At 39.1% G+C, this 17,001-nt stretch overlaps 1 protein-coding gene and 1 long non-coding RNA gene across 2 annotated transcripts; both read right to left on the bottom strand.

Moving 5' to 3' along the window:
* Window positions 1–619: 619 nt before the first annotated feature.
* Window positions 620–2,744, bottom strand: LOC117637923. Its single transcript, XR_004587245.1, has 3 exons — window positions 2,475–2,744; window positions 1,985–2,069; window positions 620–849 (listed from the first exon to the last, which is right to left on the bottom strand). It is a non-coding gene; the product is annotated as an uncharacterized LOC117637923 (long non-coding RNA).
* Window positions 2,745–13,851: 11,107 nt separating this feature from the next.
* LOC117636957 lies at window positions 13,852–15,726 on the bottom strand. The gene has a single exon (XM_034371686.1). The coding sequence runs from the start codon at window positions 15,724–15,726 to the stop codon at window positions 13,852–13,854; it is 1,875 nt and encodes a 624-aa protein (XP_034227577.1).
* Window positions 15,727–17,001: the final 1,275 nt, after the last annotated feature.

Genomic DNA, 17,001 nt, shown 5'->3' on the forward strand with positions numbered 1-17,001 from the left:
GTTTTCCACATGATTTCACTTCCCATTCCTAATGCTTTTGTAATCCCAAAGTGAATAAGTTTTTTTGTGGTTAAAAAAAATGCGATTTTTGGCCTTTCTAAATATGTTGTAAACATTTATTTAAAATATATTAAAATTAATAAAATAAATTTATAAAGGGAATGTGGGATATTAGAGAAGTAAATTAGGTCCTTATCCTTGTAAACCAAAGGGTTTACAATCACTACAAGAAAAAAGCCATTTAACAACGCGCGTTGTGCGTTGTTGAACTGTATTGACAACAAGCAGCGCACGTTGTTGAAGCCGATGTTGTTAAAAGGTCTAGAGCTTTCGACAACATGCTTTGCATGTTGTCGTTGATTTGAATGCTCGTTGTTAATGCGATTAGTCGCAACGCACGCATGTTGTAGTAGCAGGAGACAACATGTTAAGCGCAATGTCGTTTGCCTTAATGACAACGTGCATATGTGTGTTGTTGTTTACGTTTTAACAAGAAGCTTTGCATGTTGTGATATTAATATTTTTTTTAAAAAAAAAAATTTTCAGAATCACCTCATAACAGTACAGTTCGTGCATAAACTGAAAATTCGTGAAGTTTTCTTCCTTCCCAATCATAAGATACCCATTAATAAGGAGTTTTCATTCACAAAATAACTCCATACATATCGATAGATTCATTATCAAGTTACATTTATCCAGATGGAAATAGCATGGAAATTGTAATATGCATAGTCTAATAACACTTCAAAATCCTTGTCTGATCTAAAAACTTGAGTAGTTGCATTTCAAAGTCTTCGTCCAATTGTGGAATATTAGAATGTCAAACACTTTCTACAAAACTTGAAGTTCCTGAAAAGATTAAAGAACCAAAGTTACTGTGATTTCAAAGAAATTTCACATATACATTAAGAAACACCTTCTATTAAGTATGAAAACATCTTCTATTAAGTATGAAAGTAAAGAGAATACTCTCATAATGTTATTCACTTTCAAATTATATATGCTTAGCTTGTGAGATTGCAGTTACTATTTAATGGGTTATTCGGAAAAACCAAGTAAACCAATCCTCTTGTCACCTAACATCCAAAAGAATCACAAAAGAAAAAGTAAGTTAGCTGAGATTTATAACTATGCAGTACGTTATTTAATGCCATGCTAGAATAAAAGAACCATCAAACCATATAGTAGCTGGCTTGTCACAAAAGACCTACAAATAATAATAAACCATGGCAGCCAGCAAGTCTAGGAAAAGACCCCTCTGAAAAGAACACGAAAAAAGAAACAGGATGTTAATGGAGCCATGGATATATATATAGGCATCAATTCAAAGTGGAATGCAAATTTTCTAATATTGATTGACCACCTATAGTTTTATCCAGGGTAATGTTCTATCAGATCTATCCAATTTCTTCTCCCCAGAGAAGATAAAGTTCAATACATTGGTTAGACTTGAACTACATTCATTGCTTATACAATATATATATATATATATATATGTGGAATGCACACCTCTCATGTACAACTCTAGTAAGAAACTTTCACACATTCGGACTACTAGCATCAAATATTGAATTTTTACAATCCCAAATATTTTATCCATTAAAGCATAGCAATGGAAAATAAAATAGGAAATAAAGAGCCAAAATCTTAACAATCAATCCCTGCTCATTAACGACCCCAAATATACTTATATATATATATATATATATATATATAAACTATGCCCAAAAAAAAAAAAAAAAAAGAAGAAGAAAAAAGGCAAAGAAGGCATAATTGTCAAGGCATAACAGATCCGGGATATCAAAGAGGCTTAGTGAATTATACCTCATCATAGTTGATGCTTAATTACATAACCAAACAAATGCATCTTAAACCAATAGCTAAACAGTAACTTGAGTATAAAATCAATGAAAGCACCAGTGCATGAGAGAATCAACCATATACATAAATAATAATAAAAATTCTAAAATCAAAGTAAACCAACCTGTCAAATTGCTGTCTTCCCATTCTTCATCCATAGCAAGAAAACAAGTAAACCAATCCTCTTGTCACCCAATATCTAAAAGAAACTTTGAGGCAATACCAGAAAAGAAACATGATTAAATTTGAGGCAATCTTCAGTTAATCCATAAAAAGAAACATGATTAAAAATATTTGGATTACCGACAACAATAGCAAAGAGAAGCCAAAAGGGTCATATGGTGTGTTAAGTTTGTTCACCGACTGCAATAGCAGACAAGATTTCTTAACAGCAAAAAGAAAACCTAGAGTTAATCCACATATAATTGAACTAACTAAACATGTCTTGGATTAACAGCAGAAATTTATAAATAAAATATTAATTGAATACCTACAAACAATGCCCCAATCGCCCACAAAAGATTAAATTGAAAAAATATAAATAATAACAATACCTAATATCACCCATATTCAGCCCCAAATTACACTCGAACGAAAAATCTTAAAACCAATACCTAGAAGCTCTGTCATGGAGGAGAACACACAAGCTCAGCACTTAAATCAACCAGATTTGCCATGGAAAGAGGGGGGAGAGAGAGAGATGGCTGGGATGGAGCAAATGAGGTAGGGATATTGGATTTTTTCCTAGGTTTAGCCGTGTGAGAGTGATGGGCAAAAGAAAGAGGGGCTATGAAATGTTATTCAGAAAAGAGGGGTTTTAGAAAACTTTCGAATGATTTAACATTTTGAAAGAGAGAGAATTCTCCCGCATAAATTTTGGGTATATTTCCTTTTTAAAAAATGAAATAATTTGACAACATGCTTTGCACATTGTAGAAATTAAAGATATCACAACACGCATGTTTGCGTTGCGAAATTTTCTCTAAATTTCATTTGGACCACGCGCGTTAAAGGAACATTGTTATAAGTAGTGTACTACAACGTGCATTTGGTGCATGTTGTCAAAAGTATACTTCAACAACGGGAAACAGATGCGTGTTGTTAGTGGCATGTTGTCAAAAGCTATTTTTCTTGTAGTGAATAGTAAGGACTCGTATGCAATTGACAAATAGTTAGTGGGAAATTGAAACTAAATAATGCAATTGACAAATAGTAAGTTCAAAATTGCAATTGACAAACAGTAAAGTGGAACATTCGGAAGGTAAATTGAGTCCTTATACTTATAAACACAAACGTTTACAATATTAAGGTATAGTATTACTCTATGTTAAACAAGTGTGTTCCATAAGAGTTTAAAACTCATCCTTAATATTGTAATATCATAATTTACAAAGATAAAGACATGTAGTACAATATTAAGGTAACTTGGGACATTAGGAAAGTAAATTGGGTCATTATACTTATATAAGAATAGGGTAAGAATGAACCTTGGTGGAATAAATTTGGTCCTTATTCTTGTAAACACAAGGGTTTACAGTATTAAGGACCTCTTTTACAATGTTTTAAACCTCCATGTTCCATAAACTTGTAAAGCGTATCCATAAACTTGTAATATCATAAATTACAATAGAAAGGATCTTTATTACATGGTTAAGGTAATTGTGGACCTTGGGTATGTAAAATTGGTATTTATTCTTGTAAATGCAATGGTTTATAACATTAAGGACTTGTATTACAGTATTTTGGACATAAGCTTTCCATAAACTTGTAATGCAGATCCTTAATCTCGTACATTACAAGATTTGGGTTCTCATTTATGATTTTTTGCACCATGATTACAAGTTTGAGGTTCTTCCTTATCCCTAGCGTTGTAATATCCTGATTTACAATTGAAAGGATCCCTCTTACAATGATAAGGTAAGGGTAGACTTTGGAGAAGTAAAGGTAGTCCTTATTCTTGTAAACACAAGGGTTTACAGTATTAAGGACCTCTTTTACAATGTTTTGGACCTCCATGTTCCATAAACTTGTAAAGTGTATCCATAAACTTGTAATATCATAAATTACAATAGAAAGGATCTCTATTACATGGTTAAGGTAATGGTGGACCTTGGAGATGTAAAATTGGTACTTATTCTTGTAAATGCAATGGTTTATAACATTAAGGACTCGTATTACAGTGCTTTGGACATAACCTCTCCATAAACTCGTAACGCAGATCCTTAATCTTGTACATTACAAGATTTGGGTTCTCATTTATGACTTTTTGCACCACGATTACAAGTTTGAGGTTCTTTGTAATAACCCAAAACAAAATATCTAAAAAAGAAATAAAATATCTAAAAAGAAGGATTAATATCTTCTAGCAAAAAGACAAGTTTGCCCTCATATATTTTAATAGGAAAAAAGTTGACTTTTTGATCGGAAAAGAATTTGGCAATTCCGCTTACGCCGTTGCGTAGAGCACGGGGAAACGAGTCCGTAGACATGGAGTAGACCCGAATCGGAGTTGTAACGAAGAAAATATGGTCAAAATACCGCGAAGGGCAAAATGGTAATTTGGTCAAAAAGTCAGATTTTATCTCTTCCTCCCCTTCTCTCTCCTCATTTCTCTCTCCTCTCCCTCTCTCCTCCCGATTTCGCCTAGCAGCCCGACCTCCGCTTGCTTTTCACGACGCCACGGCCGTCACACTTGGAGCCGATCTCCGCCGTTGGTACCAAACGAACCACCACTCGACCGCCGTCATTTCTTGACCAGCCGCCGCCCTTGCCGTTGCCGGACCTCGCCGGAAAACGCCATTTTTGCTGGATTTCCAGTTCAAACTTCCAGCTCGTTTTTCTCCTTCAATTCTCCACCAAATCGATCGAGTAAGGTATGGTTTCTCAGCTATTTTTCGTGTTCTAGCTGATGGATGTATGGGTTTCGATCGATTTTAGCTCTAAAACGATCAATTTTCGACTTGAAATTTGGCCGAAACTTCGGCCGCCGTGATCTACTGTTTATGGTCACTTTTTGGGGTATGTCCAAGAACAAAAGTGACTCCAAATAGGGTGTTTTACCTGGGATAGGAGTTTAGAGTCTTGGTTCCTAGATTTTTAGACCACCCGAAATCGCTTAGGACACCCAAATCTGCCCGCGCGTGAGGCAGCGCGTGGGCGAGGGTGCTGAAATAATTCTGTGCAGTTTTGTGATCCTCGTGTCGTCACGAGCGCGTAGGATTTCACGGATCTTGATTCGGAGTCCGTTTGAGCCCCGAACGGATTTTTCATATCGCGCGATCTTTGGGTGCAGTGTCGTCTAATCGTCGGATCACACTGAATTTTGGATATGTCGTACTACATGATTCCAGGATCATGTAGGAGTCGACGGATTGCGAATCGGAGTCCCGGATACTCCGAAATCGCGAACCCTGGGCCTAGGGTTTGGATTTTAAGCGATAACGCGATTTTGACCAATCTGACCGTCCGTTTCGGACCAAATTCGCGGGACATGGTTCCTCCTCTGTGAGGAACCTTCAAAGAAACTCAGATTGGCCATCGGAGACCGTGGACCCACGGGGTCCCGGATCGGCCGGTCTGGTGGTTTATCGCTTAGTTAAGCATCAGGTCTTCCAAAACTGATCTAAGTGTCTGAAAGGCTAATGTGGGCATAGGAATAACTTAAAACGAGTGCACGTATTTCTAGGAGCCAGGGGCAGGGTGTTTAATTTAAGTTCTTTTTATTCAGCAGTTTATTGATTTATTATTCATGGATAATCAGGCACCAGAGGTCCAGTCGACCCGCAGCAGGGACCTTCGAAGGGTCCAACTAGCTCGGACTATCAGTGAGTGGACTTTCTTTCATAAAGGCTTTTATATAAATAAGTTATATAGATGATTTCTATAAATAAGATTTCATAAGTGATTTTATATAAAAAATTTTATAAAGAAGTTTATCGGAATAAATTTCAGTATCGGATCTCGAATAAATGTTATTACATGTTTTTCTGAGCAAGAAATGTAGTATAAAACATCTTTGTTTTTATATTACTCAGTTGAGCAGTAGACTTGGGATTTATGATACAGAAATGGCAGCTTACATCAGATCTATCAGATTTCAGAGGCTTATCAGGTTTTTCTAAAATAGTTGTTTAGAACCACCATGTACCCGCCATCTTATTTGGTGATTACCCACAGTTGGACCGATGTCTACGGACATCCAGTCTGATTTCAGTTATGTCAGTGCACTTGACTTTGCCTCACGAGTTTCGGGGACGCTCGGACCGTGAGTGCCAGGATTTGCGGCTCGGCAGACTTGGTGTCCCGAGACCTGCCAGGATTTGCGGCTCGGCTGACTCTGTGTCCCCGAGACCTGCCAGGATTGCGGATCAGGCTGACTACGGTCCCCTGCATCCTGCCAGAGCGGCTCGAGTCGACTTGGTGTCATCGAGACCTGCCGGCGGATCAGGCTGATCATAGTCCCCTGATTTCGCCAGTTTGCGGCTCGGGTAGACTGCGTGACGCCCGAGACCTGCTAGGGGAATTGACGGATATGACAGGGGTACAAATAGGTGGTAGTTTCAAAAGATTTTGAGTCTTCTTTTATCCAGCTATGATTTCCAGTTAATTTATACCAGTTTCTTTGATATTTGCACAGTTATATCTTATATATATCTGTTTAGTTATATAAGTATATTCATCAGTATGTTTTTACATGCTTATTTAAATGCCTTATATTGAAATATAAATAAACCATAGATTTATATCATTACTTATTTTTTTAAATGGGGGTTATTATTATGGTTATAAATTGTTTCCAAGAACATTAGTTTTGTCCACTCACATTTCCAACCTGTTTTTCGCCCCCAGCCCGTAGAAGTGCGCAGGATCCACCACCGGGCCATTCCTAGCTTCCGCGCCACCAAGTAAGGTAGAGTTTTATGAAAAAGTTCTTGAAACCCTGTGAACTTTAGAAAATGCTCTGATATCTAGTTTTAGTGGGAAACTAGAGCTGGTGAGTACTTGGTTATTCTATTCTGGCAGTTGGTTTGGTATTTGAGCTTGTTTGACAGGTGGAAAAATTTGGGTTTGATCCAAATACAGGGGAGACTCTGCCGAATTTCCGGCAGAAGTCTAAGGGAAATTTTAAAAAGCTTTTGAAACGAGAAGGGTAAAAAGGTCATTTGTGCCCGACATTCGCCAGGTGTCGGACACGCACAGGACTTGGCTCGGATTCCTAAGCGGAAATTGGGTCGGGTCCTGTCATTCTTCCTTATCCATAGATTTGTAATAGCCTGATTTACAATTGAAAGGATCCCTCTTACAATGATAAGGTAAGGGTAGACTTTAACTTTGTAAATGTGGTCCTTATTCTTATAAACACAAGGGTTTATAGTATTAAGGACATCTTTTACAATGTTTTGGACCTCCATGTTCCATAAACTTGTAACGTGTATCCATAAATTTGTAATCTCATAAATTACAATAAAAGGATCTCTATTACAAACTTAAGGTGATGATGGACCTTGGAAATGTAAACGCAGCGGTTTACAACACTAAGGACTTGTATTACAATGGTTTGGACGTAAGTGTTCTATGAACTTGTAAAATGGATCCTTAATCTTGTAGATTACAATATTTTGATTCCTATTTACAAGTTTTTGCACCATGATTACAACTTTAAAGTTCTTTATAATCCATAATCTTGTAATACTATAATTTACATTAGAAAGGATCTCTCTTATAACGTTAAGGTAAGGGTGGACCTTGGAGAAGTAAATGTGGTCCTTATTCTTGTAAACACAAGGGTTTACAATAATAAGGACACCTTTTACACGATTAGGGATAAACTTTACAATGTTATGCAACAGTCTTGTGCCCAACACTGTAATATGAGTCGTTCACGTTGTAAGCCCAAGTTTTTACAAAATTAAGAAAATAAATTTGTAGTTATTATTGTTTTTGGTTACAAGTTTTTTTTTTAAAAAAAAAAAAAAAAAACAATTTGGCTTGTTAAAATTTGATTGGGTTAGCTGGGTTAAGATTACTTTATCTAAATATTTGAATAAGACAAAGTTTCTTTCCCATTAAAAAAGACATAGATTAAGGGCTCGTTTGGAAGTGCTTTTGGAGCAGCGAAAAACTCTTCTAAATAGGTGAAAGTGCTTTTGTCTTTTAAAAATGGTGTTTGGCAAAAATTGCAAAAGCGCTTTGGGTGAGATCCAAAAGCACTTGGAGTGGTTTTGGAAGAAGCACTTGATATGTGCTTCGTCTTAAAAGAGCTGCAGGACAAACACACGGGAAGCACTTAGCTCCCTTTAATGAAACTTTTAAAATACCAAAAATACCCATATTTAATTTTTTTAAATGCCAAAATACCCTTTCTTTCTTTTCTTTCTTTTCTCTCTTTTTCTCTCCTATTAAAACCAAAACACCGTCTTCCATCCTAAAGCAGTGCTGCATGGAAGATTTAAAAGAAAAAAAAAAGAATGAGAAGAGAATGACTCACAGTTGATGCTTCAACAGCTTCAAAACGAAATGTGATGCAATGGGGTCGTTCTGGCTACCATCCATGGAGCAACTTCTTCCCTGTAAAGATACCTCTTACGTAGATCCAAGTTATTCTCGAATCATCTTGTGCACTTCTTCTTCCTTTTTGCTTATTGACTCTGCACAGAATTGTTTTGACAAATAGCCAAGGATGCATCAAGTTATTAGCTACATTGAATGACAGAATATTTCTTGTTTGGTTATAAGTTATAACTAAAAAATTTGTTTTAATTCAATTGCCACAAAAGAATCCTTTGTACAAATTACCATGTCAATAACTACCGTACTACAAGATTCAAAGTTCAAACAAAATGTTATAAACAACTGCAAGTCAAGAGGCAAAAATTATTCAATTGCATATAATGTGCAGGTCAACCAACAAATTTTAAGGTCAAAGGAACTTAGAAGTAAACCAGATTCAAAGCTGTGAAAGTACTAATGGCTGGGAAAATAGGATTACCATGCATTGATGCACTCAATGGTAAAACTGTGATCATTCTTCACGGAGTTTCGTGAGGCTGTATCTACCTTTCCATCGCCTTGCAGATCAACACCAGATTTTGCCTCTAGCGGGGCTGGAGTTACTATAGGGGAATAGATGGTTGAAGAACAAAATCTAATCTATGGGCGTGAGATGGATGACGAACACGAGAGAATTGCAAATCTTCTTATGCCTAGTTAATTCCTTTTTTATTTTCAAAAAATGATTGAAAATTATACTTGGTGAAGTTCATACTTTTTTATATTTTGGGATCTTGTGAATTTTTATTTATTATGTTAATTATAATATTTTAAGATTCTTTAAATTTTTTCAAGAACTTTTAAAAGCACTTCTACTGTGTCAGCCAAACACTCAACAAAATATCAAAAGCGTTTTTATGTAGTGTAAAAACACTGTTAAATGTGACATCCAAACGATAAACTGCTTTTTTGTAGAAGCGTCATAAGCGCTACTAGCATAAGCGCTTCGGTAAGAAGCACTCTCAAACGAGCCTTAAATATTAAAGAAAAGCTTGGGAGGGAACCGGGCAACTTGAACAATAGGTTTCATTTTTCTTAAAAGAGTGCTGCTATTTCTATCCCTTTGTCCTATTTTCCCATCCACCTTATCTTCCCACCCAGCATATAAATTTTAAAAAAATAAAATTTTATCTTTCCACCCGTCATTATTTCTAAAATACCCTTAAATTATTAAAGTAAACTAATAATAAAATAACATTTTAAAAAATAAAAAACAAAAACAAAAACCCTCTCTCCCCCTTTCCCGACGCAACCCCACCCCCTCAGCAACACTACCCTAGCCATCAGCGCCTCCCCCACCTCTTCACCCTCCTCCTACATGACTTGAGCAAAATCCTCCAAAAAATTAGTTATTTGTGCTGAGCTTCTTCAATCTCTGTGCAAAATTGGTGTTGAGGGCTGAGAGCTACAAGACGAAACATGATTAATACCAAAAAAATGCGAATTCACCTCTACACAAAACTCTTGCGAATTAAAAGGGTGGATAATCTCATAAGTGAGTTTTTTTTTTTTTTTTTTTTTTATAAAAATGATTGTATTAAAAGGGTGGATAAGGCATAGGGATGGCAACGGGTCGGGTAGGGGCCGGGTATGACAATACCATCCCCATTCCCGCTCTCCATCCCCACCCCCATCCCCGAACCCATCTCTGTTTATTAGGTTTTGGGGAATCCCCGTCCCCTTTCCCGTCGGGGGACTATCCCCCATACCCGCCCCAAATCCCCTATTTTTTTGCATAAAAAAATATTTATCATACATTTTAACATTAAGTTTCATATTAACTTATCATTCAACACATCCAAATTAACTATAAAGTTCAACTCAACTATTTAAAATCACATCAATATGAAATTCCATGGAAAATTAGGAAGAATTAGGAGATGGAAGTTAACTTAGGGTTAAACATAAATATTATAATTATATATATTTATTTATTTATTTAATATAAACATATATATTTTCGGGGATGGGGACGCCAATACCATCCCCTCCCCATACCCGTCGGGGATTTTTTAAGTTCAGGGATCCCCGTACCCGATACCCATTTAGACCCGAAATCTCCCCCCGTTAGGGTCGGGGACCCGCCCCTACGGGGATTTTTGCCATCCCTAAGAAGGCATCCACAACACTTGATTTTTTTATAAAAAAAATTGTGACCACAACCAACAAAAAAAGAGACCACACAAAAGAAAAAAAAACACGGAGGAAACAAGGAACACAGATTCATTTAATCGTTGTCACCAAATCAAACATAATGAAAGAAAGAGAGCTCCTCTGGTAACATCACTGCCGGGAGCTGTGAGTTCATCGACGTCGTCAGCGCCAAATCTAGCTTGTCCACGTGGCAGATCCGGTACTTTATGGATCTCGACTTCGTCGCCGAGTTCGAAATTGCTCAGCCGACGAGCCAGTACTCGTGGCTGTTGCAGTTGCTGCCGAGAGACTTCATCGGCAGCTGAAAGGACCTGGTCAGGAAGGGGTAGAGAGGAGATAGAGTTTTTGTTTTAAAAAATGTTGTTTTATTTTATTTGACATGTTTTAAAAAAAGTTTTTAACTTAGGTTCTTAGAAGTCATTTTACAAATAGATAAATTTATTTTAAAAATTTTAAAAATAAGATGAGTGGGAAAATAGTACAGGTGGGTGGAAATTACAACACTCTTCTTAAAAATGTGAGTGTATCGGTACACCAGGTGCACCGCAGGTGCCCCGTCCCTTATACCATTTCACCCACAGCACCGTATCGTCGCCGATACTCGCTGATTGTGACACAGCACAAGCAACAAAGGTTTCAAGCGAAACCTTGAGTAACAAGAAATCTGGATTCCACCAGAAATTAAGAGGAATTCTCTTGGGGTAATTTTATTAAAATCTGAGATAATCAGAAACGTCAGACAAACCTGTCGGAACTCATATAAATCTGCAACATTAAAAATATTGGAAATTCCCATGGAATCCGGTAACTCAATAACATAGGCATTATCATTGATCCATTTGAGCACTTTGTAAGGACCATATTTTTTTGGTTTAAGCTTGCTATATGTGCCAACTGGAAACCTCTCCTTCCTCAGAAATATCATCACAGAATCGCCTTCTTGAAACACTTTAACTCGCCTATGCTTATCTGCAGCAGTTTTGTACTTAGCATTAGTTTGCTCAAGTTTCTGCTTGACTTCATCTCGAACGGCTACTACTTCCTCAGCCAAATTTTTATCAGCCACACTGGTTTGCTGGCCTCTAGGCAGTTTCACCAAATCTACAACATGGTTAGGTATAGCAGTATAAACAATGGAAAATGGAGACTTCCCAGTTGCACTATGGACTGCACTGTTATATGCAAACTCCACATGCGGTAGTGCATAATCCCATTGTTTTGGCTTCTCTCAACAGACGCTTCGTACCATATTGCCCAATGTCCGGTTTGTAACCTCAGTCTGGCCATCAGTCTGGGGATGGGCAGTGCTGCTACGATTCAAAGTAGTCCCAAACAGCCTCCACAAAGTGATCCAAAATGGCTCAAGAACTTGGTGTCACGATCTGATGTAATGGATGTAGGAACCCCATGCAAGCAAACAACCTCCCTGAAAAACAGTTTGGCTATATTTGATGCATCAGCAGTCTTTTTGCAGGCTATGAAATGCGCCATTTTTGAGAACCGATCAACCACCACAAATACAGAGTCCACTCCCCTTTGTGTTCGGGGCAAACCAAGGACAAAATCCATAGCAAGATCCTGCCAAATATCGTTAGGAACTGGTAATGGCATATATAATCCAATGTTTTGTACCTGCCCCTTCGAAGTTTGACAAGTGTAGCACTTGGTCACAATAGTTCCAACATCTCGTTTGAGTTGTGGCCAATAAAATCTCTCCTCCATCCCTGCAATTGTTTTATCACGGCCTAGGTGGCCACTCAACCCTCCACCATGCAAGTCCCGAATGAGCTTCTCCCTTAAAGAGGAAACTGGAATACACAACTGGTTGCCTTTGAACAAATAACCTTCATTAAGAAAGTAATCTGTCATCGGCTCTTGATTGGTGCACTTAGTCCAAATGTCCCGGAAATCATCATCACCTTCATATAATTCCTTCAGACATTCAAACCCCACAACTTCTTGAGTCAGCGTGACTAACAATGAAGCTCTTCTACTCAGCGCATCCGCCACACGATTTGTCTTGCCGGAAGTATGCTTGATAACGAACGAAAATTTCTGCAAAAAAGTCACCCATCTAGCATACATTTTATCAATATTTTTCTGGCTGTTAATATACTTCAACGCTTGATGATCTGTAAACAGAACAAATTCCTTCTGGATAAGATAGTGCTCCCATTGCTTCAAAGCTCGAACAACCGCATAGAACTCTTGGTCATAAGTACTCCACTTTTGATGTGCATCGCTCCACTTTTCAGAGAAGAACGCAACTAGCCGCTTGTCTTGTGAAAGCACAGCTCCGACTCCCACACCGCTGGCATCACATTCAACTTCGAAAACTTTCTCAAAGTTTGGAAGGGCTAGAACCGGCGCGGTGCAAAGCTTTTCTTTTATATATGCAAAGCTTCTCTCTTGCTCCTCTCCCCAGCTGAACCGGCCCTTCTTCAAACCCTCTGTGATAGGTGCAGCGATGGAGCTGAAATGCCTCACAAATCTTCTGTAAAAGGTGGCCAAACCATGGAAACTTCGAACTTCAGAAACTGTTTTTGGAGCTGGCCAGTCAAGGATTGCCTTGATCTTCTTGTCATCTACCTGGATACCATTCTCACCAACAACAAAACCCAAGAACAGTAGCTTATTTGTGCAGAAAGTACATTTTTTTAGGTTCACATACAGTTTATTTTCTCTCAAAACATCTAAAACTTGTCTCAAATACACAAGATGTTCTTCTTTTGTGGTACTGTAAATTAAAATGTCATCGAAATAAACTACACAAAAGAGCCAATAAATGGTCGAAGAACCTGATTCATGAGTCTCATGAAAAGTGCTAGGTGCATTTGACAATCCGAATGGCATCACCAACCATTCAAATAATCCTTCCTTGCTCTTGAACGCTGTTTTCCATTCGTCGCCAGGTCCGATGCAAATCTGGTGGTAACCGCTTCGCAAATCTATCTTGGAAAACACCCTTGAGCCGCTAAGAACATCCAGCATATCCTCCAACCGTGGAATGGGAAACCTGTACTTGACTGTTATCTTGTTGATTGCTCGGCTATCAACACACATTCGCCAAGTCTTGTCTTTCGTCGGAACCAGCAAAACGGGAACTGCACAGGGACTCAAACTCTCCCTGATAAATCCCTTCTGCAGTAATTCTTCAATCTGCTCTCTTAGGATGTCATTCTCCTTGGGGCTCATCCGATAATGAGGCAGATTCGGAAGGCTAGCTCCAGGCACCAAGTCAATTCGGTGTTGTATGTCCCGCATAGGTGGCAGCTCGTTTGACAATTTTTAAGAAAGTAGTTCTTGAAACTGTGACAAAATCTGCTGCACGTCTTGTGGAATGTCACTTTCTCCTCTGCCGAGCTTCAACAACCCCTTCAACACCAAGGGACAAAAATACTCCGCCTCTTTGACAGCCTCGTTCAACTCCTGCTCACTGCTAATTAGGGTTAGGAAACTAGAACTCCTCGTCTTGGGCTCAACAGATTGTTTTGAGGGCTTTGTAGTTGCCATTGCAATTTTTCGGTTGTTCCAAGAAAACAGAATTACATTATCTCGTCCCTTGTAAGTCGCATCCACATCAAATTGCCAAGGTCGCCTTAATAAAATATGGCATGCATCCATGTCAATAACATCACATAATACATCATCGCTGTAATGCTTACCAATGGACAGTGGCACACGGCAAGTCTCAGCAACACGAACCGAAGGGCCTTTTTTAACCCAACCTAGTGAGTAAGGGCTGACATATGGCTCCGTTGATAGCTGCAAATGCTCCACCAATTTCTTTGACAAGAAATTCTCGCAACTTCCATTGTCGACGATCACATCACACACCTTGTTTTTGATTGAGCAGAGGGAACGAAAAATACTATGACGCTGCCCTTCCTCCTTTGGTGCCAAAAGAACTCTCTGCAAAACCAAGGTAATCCTCTCCATTCCTTCCTCAATTGCAAATTCAGCCCCTGCATAATCATCTTCCCCGACTTCATCTTTTTCCTCATTTTCATCGACCTCCTCGATAAAGTTAGCCTGCTTCCGCTCTGGACAAACATTAGAACGATGCCCTGGTTTTTGGCAACGGTAACATATGTCCGTCATGGGCTTAGCATACGGATTCTGGGATTGGTTTCGGGACTGCCCTCTGTTGAAAGTTCGGCTGCTGCTTTCGTTAAAGTTTTTGTTTTGGACAGTTGTCTCTGGTTTCGTCGTTCCTCCAGGTTGCTGCTGCACTTTCCCCTTATCTCCGGAGCCACTAGAAGCACCAGTAGCATATTCAGAGGCTTCTGTCGTGTTCCTGCGGAAATTGGGTTGGCGCTTCTCCTTCTCCAACAGTTCAGCTTTCATCGCCATGTTAATCGCCTCTTGCAAAGTCCATATATTCTGCATACCAATTTTTTCTTGGATGGAAATCTTCAGCCCATTGTTATACCTCGTGACCTTTTGATTGTCAGTCTCGGTCAAATGGTTTTGCTCTGCCAAATGCATGAATTCTTCGGTATATTCAGAAACCGAACGGTTGCCTTGCGCACAACCTAGATACATACGGTATAGAATCTGCTCATAATATGTGGGCAAGAATCGTTCCATCATAAGCGACTTCATCTTCCGCCATGTACGAACCCGCTGCTTTCCTTGCCTCTGCCTTGAATTTTGCAATTGATCCCACCATACAGCCGCTGTAGCTTTTAGACGAAAAGCTACCATCTTCACCATTTTATGCTCAGAAACCTCCATAATATCAAAAAACCTCTCCACTTCTACAAGCCAATCCAAGAAGTCTTCAATCTTCAGATTTCCCCAAAAGTTAGGGATTTCGGCTTTAATGTGATAATCGCCAAAATTTTCGTAATTACGATTACGACGATTATTAGCCTGTGGTGGTGGTTCCTCAAGTTCTTCTTCTGACTCTGACTCGCTATCCGGAATATGTTGCCTCCTATTATCTCTTCTCTCGCCATCTCTACCTTCTCTTCGATTGTCTTCCCTGCCTTCTCTTCTTTCGTCATCTCTGCCACTTCTTCTATTGTTGCCACCAAGAGCTTGCAACAACAATTCTCGCATCTCCCCAAATTGGTTGGTTAGGTTGTCGATCCGTTGGTTTTGAGCGTCCAGATCCGCTCGAGTAATTGGGGCTGGGACATCAGCTTCTCGATCACCCATGATAAGACAAGACAAGAATGCCGAGATGGGAGAGACCCGCTCTGATACCACTTGACGCAGCACAAGCAACAAAGGTTTCAAGCAAAACCTTGAGTAACAAGAAATCTGGATTCCACCAGAAATTAAGAGGAATTCTCTTGGGATAATTTTATTAAAATCCGAGGTCCTCAGAAACGTCAGAAAAACCTGTCTAAATACACAACTCTCAACCCTTACTGCTAGGGGAGTTATTACATTAAAACTGAAAAACAGAATTAATTCGGAGACTTAACTACGTAACTCCAAAACTGAAAAACATAATTTTTTTGGAGAATTAACTACGAAACTTTGAATGCAGTTTTGGAAGGCCAAACGACCTCAGAATGCCAAAATCCATTGTACATCACAGCAATGCGGTGAGTTAGACTCGCAGCGTCGTTCCCTTTTCGAAATGGTATTTTGCGTCCTAATCGGAAACAAATCTGCAAATTCTCGCTACGTCCTTTTTCTAGCTCAACCGCGATAAAATCTGCCATCTGTTCTACATCAGATTGCCTCCACCTCATAGTAGCCCATGAGCTCCTCAGCCATTGCTATCCACTCATAAGGATCTTCACCATAAAATCTGGGTAATTCGATTTCATTCCCATCGAATGAGTGAATGTTCCAAAAAATGGAGTAGCAGTTGGTGAATTTGTGTATGTGGGTATTCCAGCCAGTGACAGTCCCGTGGTAAATATTTGAATTGTGGTGGTAAAGGGTGCATTTGGGTTGCTGCTCATGGGCATTTGAAAAGTTGTGTTGGGTAACCGAGTGGGCATTATTGATGCACCCGGTGGTCTAGATAGAGGAGGGAAATGTTGGGATGAAGATGGTGAGTGTTGAGGCATGTATGGAGGAATCGTAGTGGTTTGGGTCGCCAAATTGAGTACGAGTACGATTCTAGAAGAAGAAATCGGTGTAGATCTAGTTGGATCAGCCATGGTAGGCACAAATCTGACCGGACTCGACGGACTTATTTTTGATGAGCGGATCTCCTCCATCATGGTGTGCTACAAATTCGCCTGTTGGGTTTGATGGGTGGTCAAGGAAGACAACAATTTCTGTATTTCCCCTATGTTGTTTTGAAATTCTGCTTGGCAAGATGCCAACAACGTTACCAAATCCACCACCTCCGTAATTTGATTCACCATTTGATCCTGTTGATATTTGAGTTCGAGTTCCGTCGTCGTGAGCTCCGCCGTGGCGGCAGTTTGTTTTCCTATTTGCAATCTGGCTCTAGATACCAATTGATGG

Source organism: Prunus dulcis, chromosome 8, assembly GCF_902201215.1.
Source record: "Prunus dulcis chromosome 8, ALMONDv2, whole genome shotgun sequence".
Classification (NCBI taxonomy): Eukaryota; Viridiplantae; Streptophyta; class Magnoliopsida; order Rosales; family Rosaceae; genus Prunus; species Prunus dulcis.